The sequence below is a fragment of the Scyliorhinus canicula genome, chromosome 11 (genome assembly GCF_902713615.1).
Source record: "Scyliorhinus canicula chromosome 11, sScyCan1.1, whole genome shotgun sequence".
Classification (NCBI taxonomy): Eukaryota; Metazoa; Chordata; class Chondrichthyes; order Carcharhiniformes; family Scyliorhinidae; genus Scyliorhinus; species Scyliorhinus canicula.
In genome coordinates, this window is record NC_052156.1 from 136,130,019 (window position 1) to 136,142,507 (window position 12,489).

A 12,489-nucleotide genomic window follows, 5' to 3' on the forward strand; every position below is an offset into this window, starting at 1 on the left:
TTCCCTCATCACTGGATCAACAACTGTGAACTCCCTAACCAACAGCTCTTGTGGGAGTACCTACAGCATCTGGGCTTCTGTTGTCCAAGGAGATGGCTCACCATCACCTTTTGAATGTTGGTTTGCCAGCAACATCAACACCTCCGGAACAAATAACATTTTTTGTAACACAGAAAAGTTATCGACTGATGTAAAATATTTCACTCTGATTTGTGTTGCTGTGATCAAACTTTGTTTATTTCATACAGCACTAAACAAAGTCTAATGCTTGCCAATATGTACTAGAATTTCTGTAATTTATATAACTTATTTAATTCTAGTCATTCTGATATACAATCCAAAAGCCTACAAAAAATTAGAAGTTTCAGTGTCAATAAAGCAATACTGTGAAAAATGTTACTGTATTAATGGTTAACTCAAAAGGAATACATTTTTAAAGTTACTGATTCATTTGTCAATGTGATTCCGAAGCACTTCTTTAATTCAACATAAATGACATTATTTACATTGTTTACCTAAACTTTTAATGTTGGATAATATGCAGAGTTCTAAAATGACCAACTTATAAATAAATATACATGTCAGATGCTGGTGCTATTATTTGAAGGCATTTCCAACAAGTTGCTACTGCACCATCTGTACCATAACAGCTTTCCATGCCTTGTCTTTGTCAAAGTCCTTTGCCGGAGCTTTTGGTATCTAGGTAAGAAATAGTGATTTCAGTCCAATCATAAAAATAATTAATTAGTAAAACACAAAATAATAAGATGACTGCAATGCTTAATGTACAATATATGTAAATATGGGGAAATAATTCTTTGGTTTCAGCTCAAGTAGTAAAACAATGTACGTTTTTTTTATTTTTAAAAATATTTTTATTCTCCTTTTTCACATTTTCTCCCAAATTTACACCCACCAACAATAAACAATAATTAGCAACACATATGTCAATCCCCATACAATAACAACAATCCCATTCTCCCACCAACCCCCAAACATTAGCTCGCATATTTACATAAACAAATGACAAAAAGGAATCTGGGATTACCCATAGTCACCCTTAATACACACAGCCCCCCCCCCCCCCCCCAACCCACTCCCACCAACTAATGTTCGATGTTATCCAGGTCTTGAAAGTGCACAATGTATAATGCACATGACTTGTAGAATCCCTCCATCCTTCCCCTCAGTTTAAACTTAACCTTCTCAAGAGTCAAGAATTCCAACAGGTCCCCCGACATGCCAGGGCACAGGGTGGAGAGGCTGCACTCCATCCCAACAGGATCCACCTTCAGGCGATCAACGGAGCGAAGGCTACAACATCTGCCTCCTGTTTCCAACCCTGGCTGGTCCGACACCCCGAATATGGCCTCCCGGGGACTCGGGTCCAGTTTCACATCCAACACCTTGGAAATTACCCTAAAAACCTCCTTCCAGTATTCCTCTAGCTTTGGACAGGACCAAAACATATGAATGTGATTAGCGGGGGCCCCCCCTGCAACGCTCACACACATCTTCTATTCCTTCAAAGAATCGGCTCATCCTCGCCCTCGTGAGGTGTGCTCTGTATACCACTGATGGAACCATCAATTCATCAGACACGTGTTTCCGAAGTGAATCTTGGCTTTAATCGACTTACTTCAGAGCCAGCCTGTTACCTGTTGATGAACTCAAAGTGACCCAGGCTGACTCTGGACACGGATACTTATACAGCTGCACTAGGGGGAGGAGTTGTGGGCTGAACCAAAGGTGGGGCCCAGTACAAGTTCCTCAGTGCTCCCAGCGTTACTCCCCCTAGTGGTAGGTTGGCGCTACTGCGCTTACAATAACAGTGTGAATTATTATATACATTCATATATTACATTCACCACAACCACCTTCAGCTGTATCAGCCCCAACCTCGCACATGAGGTGGAGGCATTTACTCTCCGGCGCACCTCACACCAGACCCCCCCCCCCCCCCCCATCTATAACCTCTCCCAACTCTTCCTCCCACTTAGCTTTGATCCCTTCCAGTGGTGCCTTATCCTCTTCCAAAATAGCTCCGTACACCTCTGACATTACCACCTTCTCCAGTCCCCATGTCGTCAGTACCTCCTCCAGCAATGTGGAGGCCGGTTCCTCCGGGAAGCTCTATCTCCTTCCTTGCAAAATCTCGAACCTGCATGTATCTTAACATTTCTCCCTGCTCCACCCATACTTCACTTCCAGCTCCTTCAATCCTGCAAACCAACCCCGAAGAAACAAATCTTTTAGCGTCTTAATCCCCTTCTCTTCCCATTTCCGGAAATTTCCATCCCACCTGCCTGGCTCAAATCAGTGGTTCCCCCGAATCGGCATTTCCCTTGACCCTGCCCTCAATCCGAAGTGTTGGCGAAACTGCCTCCAGATTTTCAATGAAGCTATTATTACCGGACACCCTGAGTATTTCACCGGAGCTATCGGGAGCGGCGCTGTTGCCTGGGCTTTCAATCCCGACCCCCTGCACAAACTCTCCTCCATTCTGACCCACTGGAAATCAACCCCTCTGACCCAGCTCCGCACCTTCTCCACATTCGCCGCACAGTAGTAGTACATCAAGTTCGGAAGACCCAAACCCCCTGCCTGCCGTCCCCTCTGTAGTAGCACCTTTCTCACTCTGGCCACCTTCCCTCCCCATATGAACGAGGTAATCCTTCCCTTAATCTCCCTGTAAAAAGGCTTTGGCAGGAAAATCGGTAGACATTGAAAAATAAACAGAAATTGCGGCAACACGTTCATTTTAGCCGCCTGTACCCGACCCGCCAGTGACAGAGGGAGACCATCCCACCTTGCCAGATCGACTTTCAATCTCCCCACCAAACTAGAGATGTTGTACCTGCGAAGCCTCCCCCACTCCCGGGCAACCTGCATCCCAGATACCTAAAGTGAGTCCCTGCCCTACGGAATGGCAGACCCCCTGCCCCCACCCCCGGCCGAGACAGCACAAAATACTCACTCGTTTAGGTTCAGCTTGTACCCCGAGAAAGACCCAAATACCCTCAGTAGCTCCAATATACCCCCTATCGACACACTCGGTTCTGACACATATAACAGCAAGTCATCGTCATATAAGGACACCCTATGCTCTATTCCTACCCCCCCCGCACTATTCCTTTCCATGCTCCCAAACTTCTTAATGCGATGGCCAACGGCTCAATCGCGAGTGCAAACAGCAGGGCTGACATAGGACATCCCTACCTCTTCCCACGGTGGAGAGAAAAGTATCTCGAGCTGATGTTGTTTGTGCGGACACTCGCCTTCAGCTCCTTATATAGTAGCTTTACCCAGTTCACAAATCTTGGTCCAATCCCAAACCGCTCAAGAACTGCCATCAAGTACCACCATTCTACCCAGTCAAACGCCTTCTCAGTGTCCAATGCCACAACCACCTGTTTCCTTCCCTTCCGCCGGTGCCATAACGACGTTCAAAACCCTCCTAATGTTCGAAAAAAGCTGCCTCCCTCTCATGAACCCCATATGATCCTCACCTATCACCTTCGGGAGGCATTCCTCCAGCCTACCCACCAGTATCTTCGCCAATACTTTTGCGACCACATTCAGAAGTGATATGGGCCTATACAACCTACACTCTGTCGGATCCTTATCTTTTTTTAGCAACAGTGAAATCGATGCCTGCCCCAAAGTTTGTGGCAACACCCCCTTCCCTATCGCCTTTTCAAACATCCACACCATCAGGGGTACCAGCTTATCCTTGAATTTTTTATAATATTCCACTGGAAACCCATCCGGCCCTGCCACCTTCCCCGATTGCATCCTCCCAATCACGTCCTTTATCTCCTGCTCCACTATCGCTCCTCCTAATGTAGCCCTGTCCCCCTCCCCTAGCCTTGGGCACTCCAATCCATCTAGTAATTCCTGCATCTCACGGTCTCCCCCCGGTGGCTCTGACCTGTACAACCTCTCATAAAATTCCCCAAAAATCTTGTTAATCAGATCCGGAGCCGCCACCAACTTCTCTGCCCTATCCCTCACCTGAACAATTTCCCTTGCCGCTGCTTCCCTCCAGAGCTGACCTGCTAACATACTCCATGCCTTATCTCCATGTTCATAAAGTGCACCCCTCGCTCGTCTCAGTTGGCGCACCGCCTTCCTGGTAGACAGTCGGTCGAAGCTCGCCTGTAGTTCCTTCCTCTTTTCCAGCTTCGCTGGTTCCCCATCTTCTGCATAACTCCTATCTACCTCCAACATCTCATCTATTACCCTCTGCCACTCCAACCTCTCCTCTTTGTCCACCCTGGCCTTAAACAAAATTACCTCACCCTTCACCACCACCTTTAGAGCCTCCCAGACAACACGTTCATTTTAGCCGCCTGTACCCGACCCGCCAGTGGCAGAGGCAGATCATCCCACCTTGCCAGATCGGCTTTCACTCTCCCTGCCTTTGACACCTCACCCGTACAGTTGAAACTTACATATTCCTTAATTACCTTTTCAATTTTCTCACAGAACACTTGGTTCCCCAAAAGCCCACATCCAGTTTCCACCCCGGCCTCTGCGCTACCTCCTTCTCCGGTACCAAATCCACCCAATGCGGAGCATGATCTGACACTGCAATTGCCAAGTATTCCGACCCCTTAACCCCAGCCAGCAAAGCCTTCCCCACTATGAAAAAGTCGATCCGTGAGTATACCTTATGGACTGCTGAGAAAAACGAGTACTCCCGTTCCCTTGGGTGCAGAAACCTCCAAGGGTCCACCCCTCCCATTTCCACCATTATCCCAGCCAGCGCCTTGGCCCCACAATGGGACCAGCGAGCGCGGCTGTGATATGACCAACCCTGGTTCCTGCACCAAGTTCCAGTCCCCCCCCTCCCACTATCAGTTTGTGTGTGTCCAAGTCGGGATGGCTCCAAACACCTTCTTCGCAAATCCCACATCGTCCCAATTGGGACCCTATACACTTAACAGCACCACTAATCTCCCCTCCAGCACCCTGTCACAATCACACATCTACCCCCCTGATCTGCCACCACCTTTTCCATCTGGAAGCGTACCCTTTTGCTGACCAGCACCGCTACCCCTCGAGCCGTAAATTTTTTTATTAATAGCAATGTTAGAAAATAAAATTAGCAGCCAACGTTTCATCCAAAAACCTCAAGAAAAAAAGTGATAGAAATTTAAGCGAGACAAGCTATAGTCTGGTTTCCACTCCAGTATTTACCAGTCTATGATTATCCTTCATCGGCAGGCAAGTGGAGAAGTAGAAAACCCTGGTCCTGGTTTGAGTTTCTGCTTGTGCATTTTTATACTTGCCTCAATCGTCTTACAGTTCTCCTTTTGGAAGTCTGACATATTCCATGTTGAATCATAATATTTAATTTGAAGCTTGTAGCTCATGCAGTGGATGACTGTGGCAAGTGAGAGACTGGATTGGACCAGCAACAAAAGCATCAGAACAAACACCAGTGTATCATAAGACTGCTGAAATAACAACATTGGAGAAAGTTACATTTCAAGGAAATATTATGGAAATTTTGCATGGATTCAATCACAAAACAAAAGCTTTATATCTCCATTATAGTACAACTAAACTATCCATTTCCATTTTTTATCTAAGCATGATCCAGATAATCATTTCTAAATGAGCCACTTGAGGCTACATGCTCCCGGCGCCCAGGAGTCACTGGCCGCACCGGTGAGGTCGCAACCAGTTGAGGCCCAAAAAATGACTAAAGTGTGGGTGAATCCAGGTCTGGATCTCATCCAAAAACTCGCTGCCAAATTGATCCAAAATGACACGTAGGGTGCGATGTAACCGAATGAGAACAGAGTTCAGTAACAAGCGGGTTTAACCGGGTATTTCCCTGCACTCGCCGGAACCCCTCAGTGTAGAAGAAGATCAGGCCGCCATTTTAAAATGGCGGGTCGATCTCTCAACCACCTGAACCCCCCAAAGCCCCAACTCTCCTATAAGGGGGACCTCGGCGCCTCCCGTAGCCGATCTGGGCCCGATCCTTAATGTGGGAAAAATGCCAGCCTGGCACCTTGGCAGTACCTTGCTAGTTGGCACCTTGGGGGCCTCCAATCCCCTTGGTGACCCCCACAAATGCCATTCCACTGGGACCAGCACTGAACGGCACTTGCCTGAGATCTCCGAGGCGAGCGGGTTAGATCCCAATGCCTCGGGTAGATCGTGGGAGAGCATATTAGCATGAGACTAGCTGCTTCACTCTAATGTAAAGATTTGCAAAATAGTGATCGAGCCCACGATGGGCAGGATTCAGATAGCGACGTCTCGTGAGATCGCGTTTGATCTTGGGAGGTGTGGCGAGCCAGGTAGATCCCGGAAGAGAGCTCTGCTGGCCGCGCTGCGCTGTCTTTCGGGCGCACCGCGGCTAGTAGATCCTTTGTCATTTATGGGGTGAATCGCGCCCTTTTTATAATGCTATTGTAAAATGTTGTCATGTTAAGTTTACTATTATCTTTACTTCCAAAACTGATACTCTAATGATGAGTATCAATCTTAATTACAGATGACTTTCACTTGTGACCATGGAGTGATTGGCTGTTCCTGTTCAAAGTCCCAGAAAAGGGCTCTTTTTACCCAGATCCGGGTGAAATTTTGATGAAAAGGCATAGTTGAATGTTAGAGCAGTAGTTTACCCTGGAATGGTATGTCTTCTGATCACCAGATCCGGCAGAAAACAGTGAGAGGTTTGGCTGGAAAGTTGAAATAGTTTTGTGCTTCACAGACAGTCTCTTCCAGCATGCAGGCGGGAGAGGGGCAAGCTGTAAGGCCCCAGATATAGAAACTGATGACTTTTATCAAGGAGGAATTCCATAAACAGAGGAACGAAATGCATGAGGATCAGGCAAAGGCCATTACAGAAGCGGTGGCACCCCTGAAGAGTACTTTGGAGCGGATGGAGAGGTGTTTGGAGGTGCAGGGGTCACAGTTTCGGGAGATTGAAGGAGTGATCTTGGACCACAGCGATCATGTGGTGGCTCTGGAGGCAAAGGTGGGGCTCCTCGGAGACCTTTGTAAAGCACTGAGGGCAAAGGTGGAGGAGCAGGAGAATGCCTCGAGAAGGCAGAACCTGCGAATAGTGGGCCTGCCTGAAGGAGTGGAAGGTGTGAGTGCCACGAGGTACGTCCCGAGGATGCTGGCGGGACTGGTGGCAGAAGGAGTGCTAGATAAGGCACGAGAGGTGGACCGAGCACGTAGGTCTCTGAGGCAAAAGCCGAGAGCTGGGGAGCCGCCGCCGGTGGTGATCATGAGACTCCATAAATTTGTGGGGAAAGAGAAAATTCTACGGTGGGCCAGGGAGAAGCATGGCTGCGACTGGGAGGGAAATACCATCTGGATTAATCAGGACATTGGAGCCGAGTTGGCAAACGGCAGGAAGATTTCAACAAGGCTAAGGCGGTTCTGTACCGACGGTAGATCAGGTTTAGGGTGCTCTATCCGGCGAAATTATGGGTGACGTTTGGAGGCCGGGAGTATTATTTCGAGACCCCAGAAGTGGCCGAAGACGTCATTAACGAGCATAAACTGGGGTAGAACTGAGTGGACAATGCTTGGGAACCAGGGTGCTGGCACTATGTAATGGTCGGGAACATGTTTGAAATGGGTGAAGGGATTTTTGTGGGGGTGGATTTCTGTTCAATATTGAGATTGTAAGGAGATGTAGGAGTGAAAGGTTTATGTGGGGATGGATGTTCCCATCCCCCCTTCTGTTTTATAGGACTGTTGTGTTTAACATCTGTTTGTTTGCTTTTGGAGAAGGCTACCTGGAGTTCAGGAGAAGTCCTTGTTTGGGTGGGGGAAGGTAATGCCAGCGGGAGGCCTTCTTCTTTGAGCTGAGGAGTGTGTGTGTGTGTGTGGGGGGGAGGGGGGGGGGGGAGAGTGTGGTGATCCACCACTGTGTAATTGTGTGTGTGCCTGTATTAGGGGATGTACAGCAGTACCTGTATTACAGGTTTGTCGGTAGCCCCTGCCGGCTAGCTCCGCCCACAGGGAGCAGTATAAATATGTATGAGCTCTCCTGAGCTGCCATTCTACCAGCTGCAGTCGGAGGATAAACATCCCATGGTAATAAAGTCTCTCTTGTACCGATTCGAGTCTTTAAGTGCAATTGATAGCGCATCAGGGAGGTCATTAGGATTTGCCTTTGGGCAGCGGCAGCCGCGCTAGCAGGTTATGCTGGTGAACGGAAGTGAGGTGGTGGGGGAGAAGGCCAAGAGGGGTGGTCGGGGGGGGGGGGGGGGGGGGTGCAGGGTGGAAGGGGGAGGTGGGGGGAAAGAAGGGGAAGGGGAAAAGTGGGGGAGAGGGTTTCTGCGACGTGGCAGGGGGTGAGAGATGACATGGTCAAGGGCAAAGAAAGGGGCCATCTGGGATGGGCTAGGTACAGAGTGGAATTAAAGGGGCAGGAGTTAAGTGGGGAAGATGACGGACGGTAGAGCGGATTGGAGGCGCAAGCCTCCAGTAAGGTTGGTAACGTGGAACGTCCGGGGACTGAATGGGCCGGTTAAAAGGTCGCGGGTGTTTACGCACCTCAGGAGCTTGAAAGCGGGGGTTGTCTTTTTGCAGAAGACGCACCTCCGTGTGAAGGACCAGGTTAGGTTAAGGAAGGGGTGGGTCGGGCAGGTTTTTCACTCGGGGTTTGATTTGAAATCGAGGGGTGTGGCAATTTTAATGAGCAAAAAAAATGGGATTTGTGAGTTAGGAGGAGGTGAAGGATCCAAGTGGGAGATATGTGATTGTGAGTGGGGTACTGGAAAGGGCACCGGTAGTGTTGGTAAATGTATATGCCCAAATTGGGATGATGTGGGTTTTATGAGGGGGTTGCTGACAGCAATCCCGGATTTGGTCACGTACTAGTTGATCATGGGAGGAGATTTTAACTGTGTCCTGGAGCCGAGGGTGGATATATCGAGTCCCAGGTCGATGGGTAGGGTACGAATGGCAAGGGAGCTGGGGGTGTTTATGGAGAGGATGGGTATGGTAGATCCATGGCACTTTCAGAATCCAGGGGGAAGGGAGTATTCCTTCTTTTCACACGTCTATAAGGTGTATTCGAGGATTGATTACTTTGTACTAAGACGGGAGATTTTGGTTGGGGTGGAGGGGGCAGAGTATGCGGGGATAGTTATCTCGGACCATGCACCCCACTGGCTGGATATTCGGTTCAGTATGGGAAGAGAGCAGAGGCCGGGGTGGAGGTTTGACTCAGGGTTGTTGGCGGATGGAGGCTTTTGTGATAAGGTGCGGTTGGCGATTAGGGATTATGTGGAGTTCAATCCGAATGGGGAGCTGTCGGCAGGCATTTTTTGGGAAGCACTGAAGGCAGTGGTCCGTGGAGAAATTATCTCATTTACGGTTCATGCGAATAAGGAAAGGAGGGCGGAACATGACCGTCTAGCGAGATAGTGGAGGTGGACAGGGAATATTCGAGGGGACCCACCGTGGAGGGATTGGCGAGGCGGAAAAAGTTGCAGGGGCAATTTGACAGGCTGACAACAGGGAGGGCGGTAGGGCAACTGCGTAGGGCAAGAGGGGTGCAATACGAGTATGGGGAGAAGGCGAACCGCATGCTGGCGCACCAGCTGCGGAGGCAGGCTGCTTCCAGGGAAATATTGAAGATCCGGACTAGGGCTGGGGATGTGGTGTCAGAGCCAGGGAAGATAAATGAGGCATTTAGAGAGTATTACCAGGGACTTTAAGAGGCAGACCTAGGAGGAGAGGAGGTGGACATGGCATGGTTCCTGAACGAGCTGCAATTTCCCCAAGTGGAGGAAGCAAAGAGGCAGGCGTTGGAGGAGCCCCTGGGCTGAGGGAGGGGCTGGATAGTATCAGGGGTATGAAGTCGGGGAAGACCCCTGGGCCGGATGGGTACCCGGCAGAATTTTATAAGGAATTTGCGGCGGACCTGGCACCACATCTGTTCGGGGCGTTTAATGAAGCACTGAAGAAGGAGGAGTTGCCGGAGACGATGAAGCAGGCAGTAATCACACTAATCCCAAAAAAAGGGAAGGATCCGGTGGAATGTGAGTCGTATAGAACCATGTCACTATTGAACACGGATGTGAAAGTATTGGCTAAGTTGTTGGCGGGGAGGATGGAGGATTTTGTCCCCGGGGTGGTTGCAGAAGATCAAACCGGCTTTGTGAAGGGCAGGCAGCTCGAGAGTAATAGAAGACGGCTGTTGAATGTGGTGATGAATCTGTCGAGAGCTTCGGTACCGGAGGTGGTGGTGTCCATGTGGAGAAAGCATTTGATCGGGTGGAGTGGCGGTACTTGTTCGAAGTTTTGGGAAGGTTTGGGTTTGGGCTGAGATTTGTGGCATGGGTGCGGTTGCTGTATGTGGCGCCAAGAGCGAGGGTGAAGACGAATGATATGAAGCATTGACTTACACAGAGGTACAAGGCAGAGATGCCCGCTGTCACCGCTGCTGTTTGCGCTGGCCATAGAGTCATTGGTGATGGCTCTCAGGGGGTCGGCAGAGTGGCAGGGGATAATGAGGGGACCAAGTGAGCATCGGGTGTCGCCTTATGCCGATGATACCTCATGCTCTATGTTTCGGATCCGTTGGAGAGTACGGGAAGGATTATGAGCCTGTTGGGGAGGTTTGGAGGGTTCTCGGGATACAAGCTGAATGTAGGGAAAAGCGAGGTATTCCCGGTGAATGAGCTGGCACAGCGGGCTAATTTAGGTGGGATGCCATTTACGGTAGCGAGGGATAGGTTTAGGTACTTGGGGATTCAGGTAGCGACGGAATGGACGGGGCTCCATAAGTGGAACTCAACGAAGCTGGAGGAGGAGGCCAGGGAGGATCTTAAGAGGTGGGATACACTGCACTTAACATTGGAGGGGAGGGTCCAAGTGGTGAAAATGAATATTCTGCCAAGGTCCGTGTTTATCTTTCAGGCTCTCCCAATCTTTATACCAAAGGCTTTTTTCGGAAAGTGGACACAATCATCTCTGACTTTGTATGGGCGGGGAAGGTGCCAAGCATGGGAAGGACCCTGCTACAGAGGCAGAGGCAGCAGGGGGGGTTGGCGTTGCCAAACTTGCTTCATTGTTATTGGGCAGTGAATGTGGACAAGGTGCGGCGGTGGTGGGAAGGAGAAGGTGTAGAGTGGGTTAGGATGAAGGAGCAATCTTGTAAGGGGTCTAGTTTGAGGGCTATGGTGACAGCAGCATTGCCAATGGCTCCGAGTAGGTATTCAGGGAGCCCAGTGATACGGTCCACGGTGAAGATATGGAATCAACTGAGGAGGCATTTTAGGGTGGAAGAGATGTCGGTGCTAACGCCGCTGTGCGAGAATCATGGGTTTGAGCCGGGGGGGATGGATAGTGTGTATAGGAGGTGGAGGGAGGTGGGGCTGGTCAAGGTGAGTGATTTGTATTTGGAGGAAGGGTTCGCCAGTCTGGAGGAGCTAAGGGAGAGAGTAGAGCTGTCGAAGGGTAGTGAGTTCAGGTATCTATAGGTGAGGGACTTTGCACAAAATTTATATTATTATAAATATAAATTTATATAATTTATATAAAATTTATTTATAAAATATAAATAATTTATTGTATTGTATTTAGCATAGTCTTTAATATTTATAGATGTGGTTTGGCATGAATTGTACTAATAAAGCATCGCAGAAAATGAAGTATTTTTTTCCTTAGCTGGCATACTTACACGCAAACTTGTTGAGCTCAGTCGAAAGATGTTAACAAATTTCATTATGCTGGAGGAGAGATATCCAGTGGCTGTAAATAGCATTGGAGTTGTGACACTGCTTATGGCAATTAGGACCTCAATCTAAACAAAAATGAAGAAAAATCTTGTACTTAATTACACACTTTTAATGTGAAACCATTCACAAGATAAAAATCAAATATCCACCCCATATGCTGAGCAGGCTATACGTGGGATATTGTATCCACCATTACACTAAAATGGTGATTTATCTTTCACAGGTACATCGATGATCAAAAGTTTCAGAACTTCTGATTCTTAAAGCAGAACATTATCATTGAGACTCATATCAGAATAGCAGTGTCCCATTTACAACAGAAGGTATTGTAAAAAATCTAGTAAGTATCACATTCTGTAAATGGCCAGATCTAATACTTTTTTATAATGAGTATTAACCATTAGTCTTTTAAAAATCAAACCATGAAGTTTTAATTTAACCACCCTTTTGTTAATTTTATTTATTTAGATTCTTTTTAACTGTAAATGATATCGTCAAGGTACAATGATTGCAAAGAATTCACATTCTGAAATAAGCTAAATTATGCGTGTTGTGTTTTAACAGCATAAGTGAAGTGCACTATGAGACAAATACTAATGTTAACTCAATACCCCACTTTGAGATTAGGTTACACTTCCAAGCTGATCTTTCCAATTTGATCACAGGTACTCATGGGTGAAAGAGATTTTTCTTTAAGTTTTTCTGATGACTATGAATAGTAATCATACTTCTTTTCAATGATCTGACTGTTGAAGGCATT

The 12,489-nt window shown here is 48.0% G+C and overlaps 1 protein-coding gene across 3 annotated transcripts in view; it reads right to left on the reverse strand.

The window, feature by feature from the left end:
• Positions 1-217: 217 nt before the first annotated feature.
• The window catches only part of mlc1 (modulator of VRAC current 1), a 33,588-nt gene continuing 21,316 nt past the window's right edge, over positions 218-12,489 (reverse strand). Inside the window, exons 10-12 of one of the 3 annotated variants that reach the window (XM_038811439.1) lie at positions 11,672-11,794; positions 5,295-5,462; positions 218-699 (exon numbers count right to left, since the gene is read on the reverse strand). In XM_038811439.1, the coding sequence (XP_038667367.1) occupies positions 625-699; positions 5,295-5,462; positions 11,672-11,794 (366 nt within the window). In that variant the 3' untranslated portion in view covers positions 218-624. Of the gene's footprint in view, positions 700-5,202; positions 5,463-11,671; positions 11,795-12,489 lie in introns of all 3 variants that reach the window. The other 2 variants (XM_038811442.1, XM_038811441.1) reach the window with 2 other exon arrangements.